The following is a 17,979-nucleotide window of genomic DNA, read 5'->3' as shown; positions in this document are numbered from 1 at the left end:
GAACAAGCCGGAATGTAGGCAGGGTTCTGGTTTTTGGCAAATGATTTGGATTAGGCAGGAGTTTCGGGTCAGCCAGTGAGTGCATCGTTGAGAACTAGTCCGAGGGCTCTTTTCATATCTCACATGTAGTTAACAACTATTCTATTTGTAAGCCCTTTAACGAAAACATGCGGGAAACTCAGTCTCTGGCGGGAAAAGCAACTACCCCGGATTATAAGCATAATTTAGTAAGCCGAGGATCTGCGGCTTGGCATTAACGATTGAATCTATATAAACTGTCGGTTGGAAGCTGTTAAATATTATAATAATCAGGAAGTGCATCTCTTCTACAAGAGATTTAATCATTCAGTCTTTGATAAGATCTGAAACTAAAGATGGTTTCCTCTCAACGTCTTGGGAGTTTATCCAAGCTTCTATTATTCTTCAATTCTCTCGTTGCTGCTGCACCTGCATCTTTTGCAGCCGACCACCCTGGCAAAACAAATGAATACGATTACATTGCCATAGGAAGTGGTCCTGGAGGCGGTCCTGGAGGCGGTACGATGGCTTCCAATTTGGCCCTAGGGGGACACTCCGTGCTACTACTTGAAGCCGGCGACGATAGCACTTACCAGGGAGCTGACGTACCAATCGTTGGAAGTGGGTATCCTCTGGGGCTAACTTGGGATTTCTTCTGCAAGCATTATCCAGAGGGCGATTCGCGCAACTTGGAGTTTAACCACCTTACCTGGATGACGCCCGAGGGTCGTTATTGGGTCGGAAAGACAGACCCGCCCGAGGGTTCTGAGCTTCTTGGTATTTATTATGCTCGGGGTGCCACACTTGGTGGACCATCCATGATTAATGGGTTAAACGTACATCTTCCTCCAGATAAGCTTTGGGATGCTATGCAGAGCTTCTAGGTGATGACAGTTGGAGGTAAGTCCATACGTTGGACCCCCGACCCCCTTTTCTTTCCTTCTTCATATACTCTTACTAATCATTGAATGTGTCTTATCAATCATAGTTCCAAGAATTTCCGCTCGATATTTGAGAAAATTGAGCACAACAACTATTTAAGTCCGAAAACTCCCGGCCATGGCTTCAAAGGCTACTTCCAAACGTTCATGCCCAACCGCGTGGGCAAGCCCCAACCAGTGACAAACCCCTACATGAAGGCTCTTGCTGAGGATATCGGCGAGAAACAACCGCTCACCGACCTAGTGAGAAGAGACCCCAATGTGCTTGATCCCGTCGTGATACTCAAGAAGCAATCTACGGCCTCGCTCTACATACATACGCCAACGGTACCCGGTATAGCTCTCGATATCTAGTACAAGAAATCGCGGCCTCGCACCGCCCGCTAACCATCTCACTCAACTCTCTTGCAACTCGCGTTCTCTTCGATAAACCCAAGCATGGCAAACCACGAGCGGTGGGTGTGGAATACCTACAGGGCAAAGCACTCTACCGTGGTGATATTCGCCATAACGATAATGATTCTGGCGTACTACGCAATGCTACAGCTCGTCGCGAGGTTATCGTCTCCGGTGGTGCCTTCAACTCACCGCAGATTCTTATGCTTAGCGGAGTTGGGCCAAAGGACCACTTGGAGTCTCTTGGAATAGACGTTGTAGTTGATAGCCCTGGCGTCGGCCAGAACTTGATGGACAATGAAGAATTACCGATCGTGGCACAAGGCGCAGCATACATCAACGCTTCGTTGGTTCTCGGCTACCCTCTGCTCAAGACAAATGCTTCTCTAGACGGAGACAACGACATCTGGTTGCTGCAAGCCGGCGTGCCTTTCCGTGGATTTTGGCCAAGCAGTCAGACGAATGAGAATCTGCCAAAAGATCCCCCAGGCACATGGGGTGTCGGCCTGGTCAAGGGCAACCCGCAAAACACAGCTGGATATGTCCGCCTCCGTACCAAGGATCCGCGCGACCGACCCGAGATTAACTTTAATCTCTTCGCCAGTGATGGAGATAAAGTTGACCAGAGTGCCATGAGGGAGACAATGAACCGCATCCGTCGCAACTTTGTACGCAGCGGCGCTGAAGTTGTTGAACCCGCATGCCCTTCCGGATTGAACGCCGATGGCAGCTGCTCTGATCCTGATGTTGATGCAACTTGGCTCGAGGGTCAGACTTTTGGCCACCATCCAACTTGCACGTGCCGCATGGGTCCGGATGGTGACGCCAATGCCGTTCTGGACAACAAGCTTCGTGTGCGAGGAGTTGATGGGCTTCGAGTCGCCGATGCAAGCTCGTTCCCCAAGGTTCCAGGGTGGTTCCCAGCCTTGCCTACCTTTATGATTGCCCAGAAGGTGTCGGAAGAAATGGTGAAAGAGCTGAAGTATTGAGACGGCGTAGACATGATATTGTCAAACCAAAGAGAAACGAGTAGGTTGTTTAGTTTTAGATTGAATACATGCATATTGAGTCTCTTGTGCAAAACTCAAAGTGCCTGGCATTTCGCCGTCTTACCACCAGATAGCAAAGCGCGAAGTCTAGTAATACAATGTTGAAACAAAGAAAACAGTCGAATCTACCGCTTCTGCCTTTTGTTTGGCCCTAAATCTTGGCCTACATCTCCGTTTCCTCTTTTATTCTCGTTTTCTTTATCATCAACTTCGTCTTCATCCTCTGTAAAGTCATCTTCTTCTTCGTCGTCATCCTCATCATCGTATAGGTCAGCATCTAACCCTTCGTCGACATTGCTAGGGTCTGTTTGATGTCTAGCCCACCGACAGCCTGCTGCCTCTCCGCTTTTGTCGCAACAACTCCATCTAAACCCTTCTGGAAACTCCTCTCGCATCTCATCAGTGTCAATGATTCCATGACAATCCTCATCATGGTCGGCCCAAAAGTCATCATCATCGTTGACTTCAAGCTCGCCTACGAGGGATTAGTTACTATAGCAGTACTAAAGGAGGTGCATTAGAACATTGAAACCAACGGCACCGACATACCATTATGGTAAAAGCAATTCCTAGCGTTATCATTAGGATCGAATGGTGAGTCGCATTGTATGCATACTGCCTTCACGCGAGCATGAATTTTCATGTCTCTTGCATACTTGCTCACTTTGTCTGCGACTGAACGATTTTGAGACAAGTGAATGAGAATTGCACGAGCTTGCTCAACCGTGAGGCTATTGATGAGCTCTATTTCGCCGACCATTGTGACATTGCTGTAGTATAAAGTGAGACGCGTTTGAAGTTCTAAGGCCGGGTTTCGTAGGTTAAAATGGTTGTCGGCTGGGATTACATCACAGTGGGGTATCAATACAAACGCGCTTTTCAGCAACCCTGCAACGCGTTTGAAGATCAGACATATCATGTAAAGCCTACATGTATCTACTCAACTACTTAAATCCTACAAAAGAAAAAAATTATGCAACCGTAGTCAAATTTCCCAACAAAGGTAGTAGAGTTGATTTAGTGGATTTATATGGGCGGATTTTGCTGAGATTGAAAATGATGCGATGATTGTCCACCTTCTTCTTAGTGGTGCTACACCTTTAGCAAATGAAAGATTGATAGATGAAGACTACAGGAGAGAACTCTTGTGACATTTTGAAACGTCAACGCATTTTAATAATAAGGTAAATATATGCCTATGTAAGACGTTTTGAGATAATAGAATTGTCTTGGGTTGCTATTTTTGAGTTATCTGTCGTCAAATCCGAACTGTTACATAGACATCAATGGCGACAGAAAGGGCTAGATAGTTTATTCATTCATTCATAAGTCGTAACCTCTACCTGGGAGTAAATGAGAGATACAATGCAGGCGCCATCATTGCCACATTATCAATAGTATCTTCCTCAAACGTATCCCCACCCATCCCCAAAGGAAGCGCAACATCATACTGCAAAAAGATCCTGCTAAGCACCATCCTACACTCCATCATAGCAAGACCCCTCCCAGGACACGACCACGTCCCCCGGCTGAACGCAATCCAGGGAACGCTATCAGTCGAGCAGTTCTCCCACCTCTCCGGCCGAAAAGCGAGCGGCTCATCCCAGTACCGCGGATCTCGCTGTATCGTATATGGAGGAACCGAGGCGATTGTCCCACCAGGGATGAATTCGCCGTCAAGCATAATGCCTTGCGGGGGTAGGTCTCGGGGCATTCCTGCTGCAGCTGTGGGCCTCAATCGCAGCGACTCGTAAACGATCCAGTCGAGATAGGGAATTGCCTTTGCCTTTTCATATGTCCAGTCGCTGATTCCTCCTGGGAACTGCTTCTCAACTTCGGCCAGTAGACGCTCGTAGGTGTGGGGGTTGGTTAACAAGAGATGGAACCTTGTGAAAAATCCAAATGTTAGTCAGTCACAAGGAACAGGCGAGTCAACTCTAGAGGAAACTAGGTAGGCAAGACTTACGCGCTTGTCAATATTCCAGAAGTTGTGTCACTATAAGTTATCAGTATTTCTCACCCTTATTGAAATGTAGTTGAAGGGATAGTTCTTATTACATACCTGCCAGCTATAATCAAAAGACGAGAATCCTCTTGAACGGCCCGTTCTGAAGGTGGTGCCGCAGGGTCCCTGTTATCCATGGCCTTTAGCAACCATGACATGACGTCCTGTGGCTCCCTTTCCTTCTCGCTAGCAAGGACCTAAATCCAGACAATGACCATTATCAGTATACAAAATCTGTCAAAAAAAGATGAAGAAATGGACTCACATTTCGCTTCTCGTTGAGTTGCTCATGGCACCAAATGGAGAAACGACTTAGGCTATTCAATCCCGGTGTCGAGCCGACCATGTACAGCATCCAGGGAATGGTGGTCAGCAGCCCGATAAACCACATGGTATCGTGGACACCTTTAATGGCAGGATGAATGCTTGTCGATTCAAGCATATTAAAATTTTTGGAGAATCCTGTGAATACTCTCTTAGTTTATTTCGCGAAATGTGCGGAACATATCAGACCAACCACGTACCAACATCTGCCATGACATCAAAGCTGAAATACATAAAGTATTTTGTCATATCGACCGGGATACCATTCGTCTCTTCAATTTTAGACAGTAAAAGTTCTACTTTTGACTGCACTCGTGACTCATACACATCCAACGCTTTCCAACCTTGTCAGTATAGTTATCAAACGACTTGTGAGATACTGGGGAGAAGATGACAGCTCGCATGCTTTCGTACCTCTAGATCCCAAAGCCTTTTCCCAAATCTTCTTTCGTAGCTTGTGTGCTGCCGAATCCCGTGTGTTGATCAGCGAGGACTTGGATGGGTGTCTCGACGTCTGCGAATACCACGGCGGTCTCGACGTTTGTGCGTGGGCCCCGTAAAGCGAGCGAATGGCAGAAGGACGATTGATGGATAATTCGCGAGGCCCTTTTTAATCATGGTTTAGTATATGTACTTTGCTTTAGTAGAGGTATGTTGTGTCACCCACCAACTCGTACAATATCTCCGTACTTCTGATGGAGCTTCTGTATATCTTCGTAACCCTTTCGGCTCTGAATCATCTGGCCCATAGCATAAAACCGAGAGACTCTTGCCCAGAATGGGCCGGGAAACTTTTGCAAAGGATGAAAGAATGCTCTATACACAAATATGCTAGTAAAAACTCCAACATTGTATGTCGTTGCAACTAGGGCGGTCTGTAGCAAGGCCGCCACAATCTGATAGCCTCCGATTCGGATATAGCTTCCAGTAATAGCAGCTAGTGCTATGATGTAGATGGATAGTAATCGCCACAAGAGAGTGTCGATTTCAATCGGCCGAAAGACAGCATGATGTGAGACAACGCCAGCAATCAACGAAAGACCGACCGTAACTTGCCATGATGAAGGCACAGGAGGGAAGAGAGCACCGCCAAGGGCTTCTAGCTCCAACGGTTGAGCCATTGTCTTTAGAAAGTAGCACAAAAGGTACTCAACAAGCAAAGAAGCTCACACCGATTCTGTTCCACAGCAGAAGAGGGGGTGTCTTCCGCCGTGATCCGTACATTATGCTTCATTCCTTAAATAGCGCTGCTGCTACTCCGCACATGAGACTGGTTACACAGATACGTCTACTAACATGCTTACTGCTATACAGCGCATAATGCAATCTCGATCTTGTTTTCCGGGCCCGGATCGCCTCGGATTGGACTGAATCCGGCATGCAAGACCGAGACATACGATCGTTTTACGGGCGACTTGCTGCGGACTTATGCATCTAATCGTTCACCGCTGCTGGGCGAATCCGCCGCTGGAGAATTCTATGGGGTGGAAAAAAAACCTGCCTCGGCAACTCCAGTCGTTGGTTATGCCATCACCTAACAACAAATCGCCAAATATGGATTGCAACATACATAATCTATATTACAGCACGACTGTCTCTTGTTCGGGGTTGGGATTGGGCCGGCCGCAGGTTTAACCCACACAAATACGACCCTGGAGGGCGATTTCACCGATTTCATGGCGATCTTTCCGCTTATTGGACGTCTGCCGACCGATGCACCCAAATATGCGGAAGCGAGTCCTTTTAGAATTGTCCGATAAGCGATTCAGATCGATCAAGCATCTTAAGCCATCCAGTGCCCGAGTCATGTTTGCGCCATCACCTACCAAGTCTAGTGATTTCGCGAATTGGCAATAGTTTGAAGCACAGCGGCTGCAATGCAAGTCAATCTATATTGTGGCTTATTTATATTAACCAGCACATTGCACATGCGCCGGAAAAAATACGTGTTAGTATTGGGCGAGAGGGCGCAAAAAAGCCTCGACTCTAAGATGGATTGATGGAGGGGTCGATTCAACCCAGCTTAACCTCACCATTGCCAATATGATTTACAAATGTAGATGTGTCCAGATACTTGAACATACATCTATTCGCTGAAATCGAAGATAATTGCTACCTAGTTACCGACTATGATACATTTGCAGCGTCATTGAGTGCGCGGCTGAATGAAGCTACAACGTGCCAAGCGACTGTGACGCACAATATCCCCCTATGACGAGAACCCGTTCAACGTAGTTGAATGTACTTCATATAAATCTAGTAGATGAGACTCAAGTCAAATGCTAGGTAGTCATTAAAATTTGACACATTTGCTACATCTTCGAGTGCGCAGCTACATGGAGCTAACCTACCAAGCTATTCTGCGTCAGCATCCTCCAATAATGGGAATCCTTCAACGAAGTCCATTTACATATAGTAGATGAAATTGAAGCCAGATAATAGTCTAGGTGAGGTAGTTTTTAAAATGTGATACATTTGCTACTTCTTTGGGTAGGGACGAAGTTGCATAGAACGGCTGCTCATCGCAAACACTCTTCAACAACGTAAATCTTCCAACGCAGTCAAAGAGAACTACACTCCCATCGATATCTCGTAAACTTACAGGTCCGGTCAAGAAATTACCCTTGATTCCAGCCCAGTGCGACACATCAATAAGCGCATCGTCCAAAGTCCGCAGCCACCCCAAAGTCGAAACACACCAAATCTTGCGTAGGGCGACTCCTCCCGTCTTCTACCCTATATATCCTTAAGAAGACAACAATTCGCAAACTACAAACGCATCAGAGCTAGTTCTCCATATAAAAATGAAAAGATTCATCGCCTTTTTTATTTGCATGCATGATTGTGAATTCTTCAGTGCTCCGATCTTTGCGTCAAATGGCTTTCTCAAGTCTTTGTTTTCATCTCGGTAGTTCATATCTCCAAATTGCCTCGCAACTAGTCTTTTCATGTTCATCAAACTATTATAAGCGTCTCTTAAACAGGGATACTGTAACAATTTGAACGGCCTTCAGTCCATCATCTTCTCAGGCGTGTTGAGTGTCAAGTCAATAACTCTAGAGAGTACGCGTTGATGCATCTGTTGAACTCCTAAGAATGTCACATATGGGCGAACACGTCGAGGTTCGATAGAACTTCAAGGAGTCGCAGCTCTCGGACACTATACTATAGACAGATACATTGGCTCCATCGTTGAATGCAAGACCTCATCTGCAACGTATTTATCGATTGATTTCTCGACATCGAGAAAAAATCTCACGTACTATCTGCAGACATGGAGATCGATACTGAAACTCATCAATCTGAGTATTCTCCAGATAAAATACCGTTCAACATAACACGATGGGAAAAGCACGAGTAACAGTCACAATCGATGCACGAAGACTGCTAATGCACCTCCAAACACTCCCTTCTACTGGCCATGATACTCCTCCCAGCCACCAGCAACTTACCGCAACATCCTCCCAATCAATCCCTTTTCAAGACAACGTCTCTACATATACGAAGCACATGCATATATCTTACGTGGCAGCGAAACGCATCAACCCATCAACGCATCACGCACCAAAACCAAAACTACTAGCCAAAAAGCACAAATAGACTCTGTGCTCTGCATAGCCGTACGTACGACTCACCTTCCCAACGCCAACAAAATCCTTCCAAGTCATGTCTCAGAGGCACGTCCCAGCCTCTCTCGCATCGCCACCACAAAAATAGAACTTGCATCCCCCAATCCCCATCCAGAGCCTTGGATTTACCAAGGGGGCGTGTGGCTATAGCGTTTCAGCGCTGCATCAATGGTGCTTACGTATGGCTCTCAGGACACGGCTGGGGAAAAAAAGGGAGGGCAAATGAAATCTTCGGGCCATCGGTAAGGGCTCATCGTATTAGCCATCGATGAAGTATTTCGTACATTAGGTGAACTCGCACATCGATCTGCAGACCAATGATGCGTACAAGATTATCCTCGTGAACTCTCCAAGGGCTTGGTCCGAGACATCAAGGGAGTCGAATTAGAGGCGCCATATGGGTCAAGGCGTTTCGCATGTTGAGACAGCCTGCCGCGTTCTCGGAGTAATAAGGCGATAAAAGTGACACTCCCGCTCCGATTGTACCACCTGGACATGTCATGGAAGCCTATCGGTGAGACAGCTGCAGTGTTGGGGCATCTTTGCAAGACATACGCACACCTGCTGTCTCGGTTCTCGAGATCACACACACAACACAGCCTGGCAGTAGTGTCGGTTGTCGCAGCGAATCCTATGAAGGAGGTGCAGATGGCCAAAGCCAAAGGGAAGCAATGGGAGCGGCCGTCTATGTGAGTATTCTCAGCTGTGGCTTGTCCGCCACCTGCAGCATGATGGGGTCCAGCAAGAACGAGCCGTGTCGCCCGTCCAGGGGAACACGGGATCGACCAACTCATCAACGCCATTCATCTGTAAGGGGGGGAAACATATTGTGACTGTTGCCACAGCCGCCGGACACCAGTTCATCGCCGGACTGAACCCCTGATTTCCATGGGAGCAGGGAGATCTAGATGCTCGCGGCCTCGTGCAAAATGCATGGATTCCTCTGCAGTAATAAACGTTCCTCGGCAAAGCAAAAGTTCATCTCGTACTCTTCATTTGCCTTCGTCGCAAGAAGGGCGTAGTCAGTCCGGAAGGAGGAGCTTTGACTCGTATTTTCTCGCTACCGTGCTGCATGTAGAGCCCGTCCGGGCGCTTCGACCTTGAAAGTCATTCCTGTTGCTCGTATGCAGACTGTCGAATTGGCTTCGCACGGAAAATGAACGGGAAAAAACGGCTCAGGAACGCGATCTGAATCGAGATCCTTGTTGATTGACAGTCAGTGTAGACCCCTCGAGAAGGAAGAAAGAGAGAGAATAGAATAGAGTTTGAGCCGTGCAGCTGAAGCTTCCGATCCCATCTGCTCTCGTCTACACCAAAAGATGAACGGTCGTCTCAGAAGTCATCCCCCCTGCAAGGTATAACACTGTATGTAACATGGTAATGTCGGCCTTGTGCAAGTCGTACAGACTATAAACGAGGCACAGCACTATTAGTGCACTCCACACTGAATTTCCGTCCACAAGCAGCATTGGGGCCGCGCCTTGTCCACCAGTCCGGCAAGGATATTGGCTTCTCGGGCCAATTTTTGTAGCGTCCAATTGAAACCGTGACAGCAACGGGCTGCATCAGGTAAAGCATGTTCAATCTCCGAGAGTCAAATGATTTCTCTGTAATGGTTGCCGGCAGTGCAAATTGACGATCAAGTCCTTGTGCTAATAGAAGTATGTATGTAAGAATAGCAACATGAAGAGCATTTGCCACGAGGAGAGTAGCATCGCATCTTTGTCCCTCACGGCTCGAAATGCAGATCCTGCGAGAACGGACCCAAACGAGGACAAGCTCAAGCCGCCAGCCCAACGTGTAGCGCGAAGCACTTTTGCTTCTCGTACCCAGTAAGATTGCTGTTGGTGAGAGCAGAGAGCAATACCACCTACTGTATGTACGAGTAATACCTACCAGTCACTGCTTGGACAGGCCCGGAAATGATGCCGCGCCGTGGATTTGCCCACAAAAAAAATCCAAACCCTGCAGCTTCCAAGCTTGAATCGTCTCTGGATCTAGAGTCAAGAGTCAGTTGGCTGATTCGGAGCATTACCCGACTCCGGCTGCACGCGGGTGGCCAGACTCTGACCAACACTGAGACTCGATGGGACAGGGAGGCATTACACGAAGTAGCATCTCGGCAGGATGGAGAGAGAGAGAGAGGGGCATTGGGCACAGCGGCATCTCTGAAGCAAAACGTGAGAACAAGCTCTCATCGGCTGTTTTTCTGATCTGCGGCACTCGCCAATTCGATGGATGGCATGGCATAGCAAGGATCCAAGCAAGTCACGACTACCCACACACGGGTCCTGTGTCATGGCCTCATGCCAGACTGGGGCCTTGCTCCGTGGCACGCCAGAAGGAAGAGAGAGCCAATTCTCTTCGACGGAAGTCTTCCGTTGCTGTACGATGCTCCGTACCGCTAGATCTGACTACCTGAATGTATGTACCGAGTACCAGTGGACTCTTCGCTGGACAGGGCCCGCATGAAATCATCTCTGGTTCTGGGTCGGTATGCACGCGGTAGGAGAGCATAATTTTGATCAGATTGCGATCGGTGTCCGACCATCCCTTACAGTCTACCGCCAAACGGCGTAGAGATTGGTGGCGTTCGTGCCGCCCCTATTAACGGAAAGTCAATAATTTGAAGATCAAATGCTCTGCAGAGTGCGTCCTGCTCTGCCCCCAATATCACATGGTGAAAAGGGATTTACATGCGCACGCTATTGGCCTCGGCACGGCGCGCTCGAGAGAGGTGAAGCTGTACCAACTGGGCTAGTGGAACGAGAGGGGGGAGTGTGTGCAAAGTGTGTGAGGAGGAGGAGCGAAGCATGGCGGACCAGACCAGGGGCAGAGGGAGCAGAAGCAACGAGAAGGACAAAAAAACTTGGTTGGCGCTGGCTGCATGCTGGCCCGCATATTATTGACATGTTGGAGATTGGCTGGTAGCCAAGTTGCAAAAAAGCCAGGGCTAGAGCAAACTAGCCGATGGGCCGTGGACCATATGGAGATCCCATCGGATCAGGCGCCTGGGATAAGCAACTGGCGTCAGGGGGTGAAGCTGCGGGGGAAATTGCGTCGAGGAGACGATGGATGGGAGAGCGATTCAGGCCCTGTCTCCTGTCTTCCCAAGCGCTCGCTGACCCTCCCTGTTCCCCGGACTTTTCGAGCCCGATTCGCTCTCTGCTCGACTTAGCGAGGTCATGGTTGACCATGACCAGGACCGGGGATGGGATAGGCCGGGGACTTGTGTCGAGGAGCTTTTGGCGAAGCGAACAGTTGAGTTGATTCTTGCGAGCCGGGTTGTGGGTTTGGAAGAGGAATGGCGGCGAGCTTGGCCAACTTTTTTTTTTTCCAACCGTTGACGAGTCTGGTCTGGGTAAAGGAGCAGCGGCAGGGCTAGCAGACTATTGCTGATGGGCTCAGCTTATGCGCGCTTTCGAGTCCTGTTCCTGCATCAGGCGGTTTCTGCTTTCCCGTTTCTCTTTTGTCATAGACCACAGTCACAAAGTTCTTTTGCCCATTTCCATTTCCCGTCCGTGTCTGAGCCAAGCGTCACTTGGTGGAGCCGCCACCCCATTCCAAGCCGTCAAGCCTATTGTTCGCCTCGTTTCGAAGCCTCCCCTTTGCCAGAGCTAGCTTCTCGAACCTTGGCGGAAAGTCGGGCTTGTGGATGGAATGGGCAGCGCGAGGTCCGACGATCGCTGAATTTTTCCCAGGAAGGCGCGCCGCTTCAGTTTCTCCGCCAGTTCGTAGCGCTCTTTTGCAAGTTGGGGAGACAAAACAGGCTGAAGACCGGCGTGTGTGTGCCTGCAGAATCGAGCAAAGCGCAGGCTGGGGTGACTCAAGACGGCATAGCCCGGCGCAGGTATTGTGCTGGTAGCCTGAATGACGCCGCCGAGCATATCTCCGGCACGTCGTGGTGACATGATGCTGACGAAAAGATGAATGATTTGGATCGGCCAAGAGGGTTGAGATCCGCATTCTGCGCATAAGGTACCTGCCCTGTACATGGGCGGTGGGGGCCGCTGGGTGGGCTTACAGGGCCCGGTAGTCGCTGTAACGGTTTGCCACAGGCCGTCGAGGGGCGCTGTGGCCACTGAAGGGGGACGCCTTGGATGAACCTGAAGGAATTACAGCGCCGTAGCAGCTGTTGGTAGCTGGGGGAGTAACCTGAAGTCATCAATGGCCAATAAATTCGGCCGAACCTAAACCGAAGTTGGATGGTCCTTTGCACCTCGTTTTTTGCTCAAGAAGCTGCCCTGTGCAGAGACTTGAGATTCTTGATGTCTGCCAGTCCAACAAACAATGACAGCACTGGCCGCTGGGAGGTCAATTGTCACAAAATACTCGCATTGACTGTGATGCCATCAATGACATAGCCTGTGAAATAGAGTCGCAGCCCCAGCCACAGCGCGAATGCAAGGTTACGTGCGCCTTCGCAACAGTGACTGCCATTGCCCACTCACACACACACCACACACACACGATGCGGAGGCAAAAAGACGGCCGCAGCAGTTGCAGCTGGCCAACCACGGTTGCACATGAAAACCCCAGATCTGGGATTGCAAAAGTCGAGAGGCAGGGCTGCTGGGCTTTTGGGGGCTGGGCCAATGGCAGTGATGCGTGCCGACGACGAAGAACAATTGGATCTGGTGAAGCTGGAGCTCTTTCGATTTGATCAACTGGCAATTTCCGCCACGAGGCCAATGGGAGGAGCAAAGCTGGGCAAACTGGGGCCGTCGGGTCGTCGTGCGGCATCCCCGTTGCTCGTTTATTACAGTAGGTAGCTGGAGAGACTCTTCTTCGCATTGACGGGGGAGCATGAAGCCCCGATCCGCGGCTGGATGTGAGTGAGCATTCACATGTTTTCCTGGGGCATGTATGTAACCTCACCTGGGCCAACTCTTGAAACTGGCCTCGTAAAAGTCGGCACAATTGATGCTGCAGTCCTGTACAGTAGCAGTAACAGTGACCTGGCATCGACAGCAGTGATCACAACACCCAGCAGTACCTGTTACAGCGCGTGTCCGAGCCAGCTGCAGTCATCCCCCATACAAAAGCCAAGGCCGTCGATCGCTGGGTTGCCCGGCTCGGCCGTGTGTAGCAGATGAGGTTAGGCCACAGCCCATCCCAGCCAGCCCCCCCTGTTTCCGGACGAGGTTGGCTTGCCACGCTCCAATCTTCACTAACACGTCTGCCTGCTGCTGGAGCAAGCAAGTCTCAGTGACTTGACGTTGTTAGTGATTATCACCAAATTGTCAAGTCACTAGCACCTGGCAAGCCCCTGTAATGAATGGCCCGTGTGGCACAGCAACCTACTCCACCAGCCTCTCTTGCTCCATGCTCTGCGTGGCTGCCCAGAGAAGAAGTCGCGCTCCGTAGTGTATACCTGTACCTCCGTAGTGTGTATGTTTTGTCCAAGCTGGCGCCCCAGGTACTTGTACCGCTGGTAGACGCAGCGTTCGAGCCACGGCGGCGAGCGCACCGCCACGGCTTGGCCGCCAGGTACTTTGTATTGCTGTACTGCTCGGTCCATCGCGGTACATTCTGTGCTGTACTTTGCAGCCAACAAACTCCATCAACAGCATCAACAGTGGACGTGAATGAGCTAACATAACCTTGACGGCCCTTGTCGCTCTTTCGGCCCTGCTAGGCCGTGCTGTGCTAGCCTTGTCCTTCATTTTGCACCCCCGGCCCGACGATCGAAGGGGAGGGGCGTGCGGCCCCAGCTGAGACCAGGAGCCACACACGGCTTGCACTCGGGCTAAGGCAAGGGAAGCTCAAGCCAAGGTTGGTTGACTCGACCTTGACGGGACAAGAAAGAAGGACGGACTCTCACAACAGTACATAAAGAGGCTTCCCTCCATCTCCGAAGCCTTTTCTTTTCTCCTTTCTTCTTCTTCTCCATCCACTCGCTCGCTTTCACAGTCCAGCTACATTCGTTGTCTGAACACTAAACCAAAAAACTCACAAAAAAACAACTTAATACACCCACCCCCAAAACACTTTAATACCGACAACATGAAGGCCGCTTTCGTTGCTGTTGCTCTCGCCGCTCTGGCCCAGGCTCAGACTCGCGCTGATATCCCATCCTGCGCTCTGCCCTGCCTCGACGACGCCGTCAAGGCCAACACCAAGTGCTCTACCACCGACTACGTCTGCATCTGCAAGGACTTCAACGCTGTCCAGGGCGCTGCCACCGGCTGTGTCGTTGAGAAGTGCGGTACCGACGTTGCCATCAGTATGTTTTCTCTGGTCGATCTGAGATGAAATGGAGCTTTGTGTATTAACCAATTCGCTACAGACAAGGTCCTCCCCGCCACTCAGGCTCTCTGCGCCGCCAACTCTGGCTCTGGCTCTGGCTCTTCCGGCTCTGGCTCTTCCTCTGCTGCCAACACCACTCCCGCCCAGCAGACCACCTCTGCCGCTCAGTCTTCTTCTGCTGCCCAGTCTTCCTCTGCTGCTCAGTCCTCTGTCGCCAGCGCTCCCCCCAGCTCTGCTCCCGCCCAGACCACCTCTGCTGCCCAGACCACCCCCGTCGTTCCCGTCGGCACTGGCACTGGTGTTCCTCCTCCCGCTGGCAACAAGACCACCACCGGTGCTCCCACTGCCCCCACCAACGGCGCTTCCACCATCCTGCCCGGCCTCGCCTTCATCGCCGCCCTCTGCGCCTTTGCCCTGTAAAGGGTTTGACAATGAACGACGAGATGGGAGAGGTGGCGATGTTTGGAGGATTTCGGATTACTGGAACGGTTTGGTGAAATGGAAGGATTACGGTGTGATGAACATATGAGCTGGACCCCCAGACGACTTTTTGTTGGCTTTGGATCGTGCGCCCTTTCGAGGGAGTGTAATACACAAAATATACCAGATTACTGGCTTTAATGCTAATGTCTTCGGACGCTTTTTTATGATTATAAACAAGCTTTTCGCGCGTTTTTGATTGTGACTTGCAATGTGATATCTGTGAATGTTTTATTTTATCTAATTACTACAGAACTTGACATGTTGTAGAAATCAATGGCTTTGAATATGGTTATTTTGACAGCAGAATGGGAGCTGAGCTGCTTACCGCTCTACCGCAGCTACTGCAGAGTGCGGGCTGTCGCTGGAGACACCTTCGGACTGTACCAAGATGTACTGAACCCCGGTACCTCTACTTCCACTGAAGGAATCAAGCAAGACCTGCTGAAGACCCGCTGTATCCGAGCTTCCGCGAGCGACTTACAGTCCAGGCCAACCTATGCGGCCATGTTTTTGTTCTCGTTGACTAAGAGAATCATGGCCCTGGTCCTGGCTAAGCGTACCAGTGAGGATGCCATTCAGGTGAAGGTACAAGTTACGGAGTACAGTATGTATGTACCTCCGAGCCTAGAAGTACCAACCGCGGCGCCTTTTTCCAGTAGCAGGCTGGAGTACAGTGTACTCATACGAGTACTTACAAGCCGACGGGAGGACGTTACAGAAGGAGCTGGCGTGGGTTCCGGTGGCTCCGCTGGCTGGGATTTATGGCTGAGGGGCGTATACTTGTTATGAGTACATGGTACATTGGTAGGTACATTTCTTGTGTTTTTACGTTTTTATTGTGCTTGTTTTTTTTTCTTTGCTCGTCTTCCTTGCCTTTGGTGGAGTTGTTCTTTACATTGGATGTTTGTTTTGGTTTTTTTTCTTGCTTCCCCCTGCTTGTTTTTTTAGACGGGGATGAGAGGTGGTTCCCTTTTTATTTGTGGGGTTGTAGGGAGGAGTTGGGAAGGTGGAGAAACTTGCTGCAAGTGGAAGGGAAGAAAAAAAAAAACAAGTCGACATGGGCAGAGAGAGGAGGAAAGAAGAGGAGAATGATGCTGGGCTTTGGGGTCTTTTTGCGTGGCCAATGGAGTGGACGAATACAGTAATTTTCTGCGGGTGGATGCAGTACGCGTAGATGGAAAGTTGGCAAGTAGGAGGTACCGTATAGATGGAAAGAGAAGAAAAAGAGTTGGGAATAGGGTTTTGACGTGGCACTATGTTGTTGAGCTAGATGGGTTTGTATTTTGTACATTGCGATGTAGTAGATGATGATAATGAACAAGAAGAACAGGAAGAACAGCGAAGAGAGAGAGGAGAAGGACGCGCAAGATGAGACAGATGGGAATAATGGCTGGCTGCAGGTCGGTGGTTGGCAAGCACCAGCACCACCTTTGCAGATGATGATGGATCATGACCTGGAGCTGCATCGTTGCAGGGCGCTAAGACGGCATTTGGAGGGACAAAGTTGGGTTACAGCAAGAGAAAGGATGGATGCGATGCGGTACTGTATGTACGAGTACTCGCACAGCAGCTGTTGGACGTAATGTCAAGACAAACTGAATCATCCCACCTCGGCTTACATGTTACAGACAGTCAGTATCTTACTCTCTGGATTCCCTCGAGAGTTATCCAATTCGGGCATTTGCAAGAGTAATACAGCCAGCATCTCGTCATCTATCAAATTCCTGCCCTCGTACATGCTGTAATACAACCCCCCCCCCTTTCCCTCCCCATCCATCCATCACAGATCACCTTTTGAAAATCCGGGGAGGTCATGCAGTAGGGGTTGCGCAAACAAAGACAAACAAAATCATCCCCCAGGCGCATACTGTAGATGGTGCACACATACAGGTAGGCGTTTATACACACCTTGCATAACGTACTGCTGCACTGCTGCACATGCCAAACCAGCGTTAGTGGCGCCAACACCAACACCAGAAAAAGCCTGTGGCTTGCGACGGAGGGTGGCATTCCTTCGTATTTGGCGGACTGAGGCTAGTTTGCTTTTCCTTTCTTTTTGTGCTTAAAATAGGATTTGGAGGGTGCGGGAAGGGGGAGGAGAAAAAAAAAAGAAGGCAAAAGCTGGGGAATGTAGATGATGGCGAGTTGAGCTGGGATGGGCCAATTCGCACGATTCGAGGCCGCAATTTGGCGCTTTTTCAGTGAGATTGGTAGGGATTGCTGTAGAGAAGCTGGTAGTGCAGAATTTTCTATTCTTTCTGTTCCTTTGGTTGCACGTTCTGCTTGGACGAGGTTATACGAGGTACGCGGTGGTACGTACCTTCGTACCTTGCCGGCTGTTGTGTGGGTGTGGAGGAGTGGGGCGGGTTATGACGCGGCTTGTGCATGATTTGTGCGTCGATGCATTGAGTGGGGAAGCATGTGCATAAAGTTGCATAATGTCACTTGATGAGTGTGAGTGTGTGAGTGTGACGGTGACAACGACAGTGACAACTACAGTGCAGTACTTTGACTCAACTGGGAAATGCTGTAAGAAAAAAAAAAAAGAAGAAGAAAGACAAGGAAAGAAAAAGGCCGAAAAGTGTATTCTCCATGATGGCAATGCTAGCACAGTTTAGGTAATTCCCTGAGTTGTGGCAACCAGGCAGTGGCATGACATGGCGCCTCACCACCAGCTTTTACACCAGCCTCAAAACCAGCGGCGAAAATTGTTCTTTCTGCCTTCTACTGTCTCTCATTAGCCTGTTCTGTGTCTAGGTAGTACCGAGGCGCATTCCACAGACAACGCCACGCCTATTAATTGGCATTTTAACTTACACCGACACAACCACTTGTATACATGTATTACGTTCTTCAAGGCAGCCCCCGTACAACGCCAACAGCCA

At 49.7% G+C, this 17,979-nt stretch overlaps 10 protein-coding genes across 10 annotated transcripts; 3 read left to right on the top strand and 7 right to left on the bottom strand.

Annotated features, from left to right (window-relative positions):
* Window positions 1-374: 374 nt before the first annotated feature.
* V8C40DRAFT_280680 (GMC family oxidoreductase) lies at window positions 375-2,344 on the top strand (the record flags this gene model as incomplete). The annotated part of the gene is made up of 4 exons (XM_083221436.1): window positions 375-854; window positions 896-918; window positions 1,007-1,235; window positions 1,436-2,344. The coding sequence occupies 4 exons, from the start codon at window positions 375-377 to the stop codon at window positions 2,342-2,344; spliced, it is 1,641 nt and encodes a 546-aa protein (XP_083071171.1).
* Window positions 2,345-2,385: 41 nt separating this feature from the next.
* Window positions 2,386-3,216, bottom strand: V8C40DRAFT_250193 (uncharacterized protein). The gene is made up of 2 exons (XM_083216913.1): window positions 2,954-3,216; window positions 2,386-2,879 (listed from the first exon to the last, which is right to left on the bottom strand). Exons 1-2 carry the CDS (start codon window positions 3,162-3,164, stop codon window positions 2,530-2,532), a joined length of 561 nt encoding a protein of 186 aa, XP_083071170.1. The 5' UTR covers window positions 3,165-3,216; the 3' UTR covers window positions 2,386-2,529.
* A 489-nt stretch (window positions 3,217-3,705) lies between these two features.
* Window positions 3,706-6,211, bottom strand: V8C40DRAFT_250191 (cytochrome P450). Its single transcript, XM_083216912.1, has 7 exons — window positions 5,401-6,211; window positions 5,148-5,339; window positions 4,934-5,068; window positions 4,675-4,871; window positions 4,467-4,606; window positions 4,371-4,400; window positions 3,706-4,290 (listed from the first exon to the last, which is right to left on the bottom strand). The coding sequence occupies exons 1-7, from the start codon at window positions 5,852-5,854 to the stop codon at window positions 3,744-3,746; spliced, it is 1,695 nt and encodes a 564-aa protein (XP_083071169.1). The 5' UTR covers window positions 5,855-6,211; the 3' UTR covers window positions 3,706-3,743.
* A 2,302-nt stretch (window positions 6,212-8,513) lies between these two features.
* On the bottom strand, window positions 8,514-9,502 carry V8C40DRAFT_52811 (uncharacterized protein). The gene is made up of 2 exons (XM_083223085.1): window positions 9,462-9,502; window positions 8,514-9,391 (listed from the first exon to the last, which is right to left on the bottom strand). The coding sequence occupies exon 2, from the start codon at window positions 9,163-9,165 to the stop codon at window positions 8,695-8,697; it is 471 nt and encodes a 156-aa protein (XP_083071168.1). The 5' UTR covers window positions 9,166-9,391; window positions 9,462-9,502; the 3' UTR covers window positions 8,514-8,694.
* An 803-nt stretch (window positions 9,503-10,305) lies between these two features.
* Window positions 10,306-10,777, bottom strand: V8C40DRAFT_250187 (uncharacterized protein). Its single transcript, XM_083216911.1, has one exon. It carries the CDS (start codon window positions 10,610-10,612, stop codon window positions 10,394-10,396), a length of 219 nt encoding a protein of 72 aa, XP_083071167.1. The 5' UTR covers window positions 10,613-10,777; the 3' UTR covers window positions 10,306-10,393.
* A 507-nt stretch (window positions 10,778-11,284) lies between these two features.
* On the bottom strand, window positions 11,285-11,659 carry V8C40DRAFT_52799 (uncharacterized protein). The gene has a single exon (XM_083223084.1). It carries the CDS (start codon window positions 11,557-11,559, stop codon window positions 11,326-11,328), a length of 234 nt encoding a protein of 77 aa, XP_083071166.1. The 5' UTR covers window positions 11,560-11,659; the 3' UTR covers window positions 11,285-11,325.
* Window positions 11,660-11,778: 119 nt separating this feature from the next.
* On the bottom strand, window positions 11,779-12,271 carry V8C40DRAFT_250185 (uncharacterized protein). Its single transcript, XM_083216910.1, has one exon. It carries the CDS (start codon window positions 12,247-12,249, stop codon window positions 11,980-11,982), a length of 270 nt encoding a protein of 89 aa, XP_083071165.1. The 5' UTR covers window positions 12,250-12,271; the 3' UTR covers window positions 11,779-11,979.
* Window positions 12,272-14,200: 1,929 nt separating this feature from the next.
* V8C40DRAFT_250180 (CFEM domain-containing protein) lies at window positions 14,201-15,271 on the top strand. Its single transcript, XM_083216909.1, has 2 exons — window positions 14,201-14,588; window positions 14,652-15,271. Exons 1-2 carry the CDS (start codon window positions 14,369-14,371, stop codon window positions 15,029-15,031), a joined length of 600 nt encoding a protein of 199 aa, XP_083071164.1. The 5' UTR covers window positions 14,201-14,368; the 3' UTR covers window positions 15,032-15,271.
* Window positions 15,272-15,401: 130 nt separating this feature from the next.
* V8C40DRAFT_250179 (uncharacterized protein) lies at window positions 15,402-16,426 on the top strand. Its single transcript, XM_083216908.1, has one exon. It carries the CDS (start codon window positions 15,856-15,858, stop codon window positions 16,237-16,239), a length of 384 nt encoding a protein of 127 aa, XP_083071163.1. The 5' UTR covers window positions 15,402-15,855; the 3' UTR covers window positions 16,240-16,426.
* Window positions 16,427-16,706: 280 nt separating this feature from the next.
* On the bottom strand, window positions 16,707-17,623 carry V8C40DRAFT_250178 (uncharacterized protein). Its single transcript, XM_083216907.1, has one exon. The coding sequence runs from the start codon at window positions 17,102-17,104 to the stop codon at window positions 16,811-16,813; it is 294 nt and encodes a 97-aa protein (XP_083071162.1). The 5' UTR covers window positions 17,105-17,623; the 3' UTR covers window positions 16,707-16,810.
* Between the last annotated feature and the right edge of the window lie 356 nt (window positions 17,624-17,979).

The sequence above is a fragment of the Trichoderma camerunense genome, assembly GCF_050948025.1.
Source record: "Trichoderma camerunense strain CBS 138272 chromosome Unknown V8C40scaffold_13, whole genome shotgun sequence".
NCBI classification, from domain to species: Eukaryota; Fungi; Ascomycota; class Sordariomycetes; order Hypocreales; family Hypocreaceae; genus Trichoderma; species Trichoderma camerunense.
Note: the sequence above shows the minus strand (reverse complement) of the source record. Positions and strands in the feature narration are given on the sequence as shown.

Bases quoted from the DNA above. Each gene is read 5' to 3' on its own strand.
- V8C40DRAFT_250193 (XM_083216913.1), bottom strand. From the start codon at position 3,164: ATGGTCGGCGAAATAGAGCTCATCAATAGCCTCACGGTTGAGCAAGCT. The intron at 2,880-2,953 runs GTATGTCGGTGC...AATCCCTCGTAG, and splicing joins GAATTGCTTTTACCATAATG to GCGAGCTTGAAGTCAACGAT.
- V8C40DRAFT_250191 (XM_083216912.1), bottom strand. From the start codon at position 5,854: ATGGCTCAACCGTTGGAGCTAGAAGCCCTTGGCGGTGCTCTCTTCCCT. The intron at 4,872-4,933 runs GTACGTGGTTGG...GAGTATTCACAG, and splicing joins TGATGTCATGGCAGATGTTG to GATTCTCCAAAAATTTTAAT. The intron at 4,401-4,466 runs GTATGTAATAAG...GATAACTTATAG, and splicing joins CTTTTGATTATAGCTGGCAG to TGACACAACTTCTGGAATAT.
- V8C40DRAFT_52811 (XM_083223085.1), bottom strand. From the start codon at position 9,165: ATGGCGTTGATGAGTTGGTCGATCCCGTGTTCCCCTGGACGGGCGACA.
- V8C40DRAFT_250187 (XM_083216911.1), bottom strand. From the start codon at position 10,612: ATGCCATGCCATCCATCGAATTGGCGAGTGCCGCAGATCAGAAAAACA.
- V8C40DRAFT_52799 (XM_083223084.1), bottom strand. From the start codon at position 11,559: ATGGTCAACCATGACCTCGCTAAGTCGAGCAGAGAGCGAATCGGGCTC.
- V8C40DRAFT_250185 (XM_083216910.1), bottom strand. From the start codon at position 12,249: ATGCTCGGCGGCGTCATTCAGGCTACCAGCACAATACCTGCGCCGGGC.
- V8C40DRAFT_250180 (XM_083216909.1), top strand. From the start codon at position 14,369: ATGAAGGCCGCTTTCGTTGCTGTTGCTCTCGCCGCTCTGGCCCAGGCT. The intron at 14,589-14,651 runs GTATGTTTTCTC...AATTCGCTACAG, and splicing joins CGGTACCGACGTTGCCATCA to ACAAGGTCCTCCCCGCCACT.
- V8C40DRAFT_250179 (XM_083216908.1), top strand. From the start codon at position 15,856: ATGGCTGAGGGGCGTATACTTGTTATGAGTACATGGTACATTGGTAGG.
- V8C40DRAFT_250178 (XM_083216907.1), bottom strand. From the start codon at position 17,104: ATGCCACCCTCCGTCGCAAGCCACAGGCTTTTTCTGGTGTTGGTGTTG.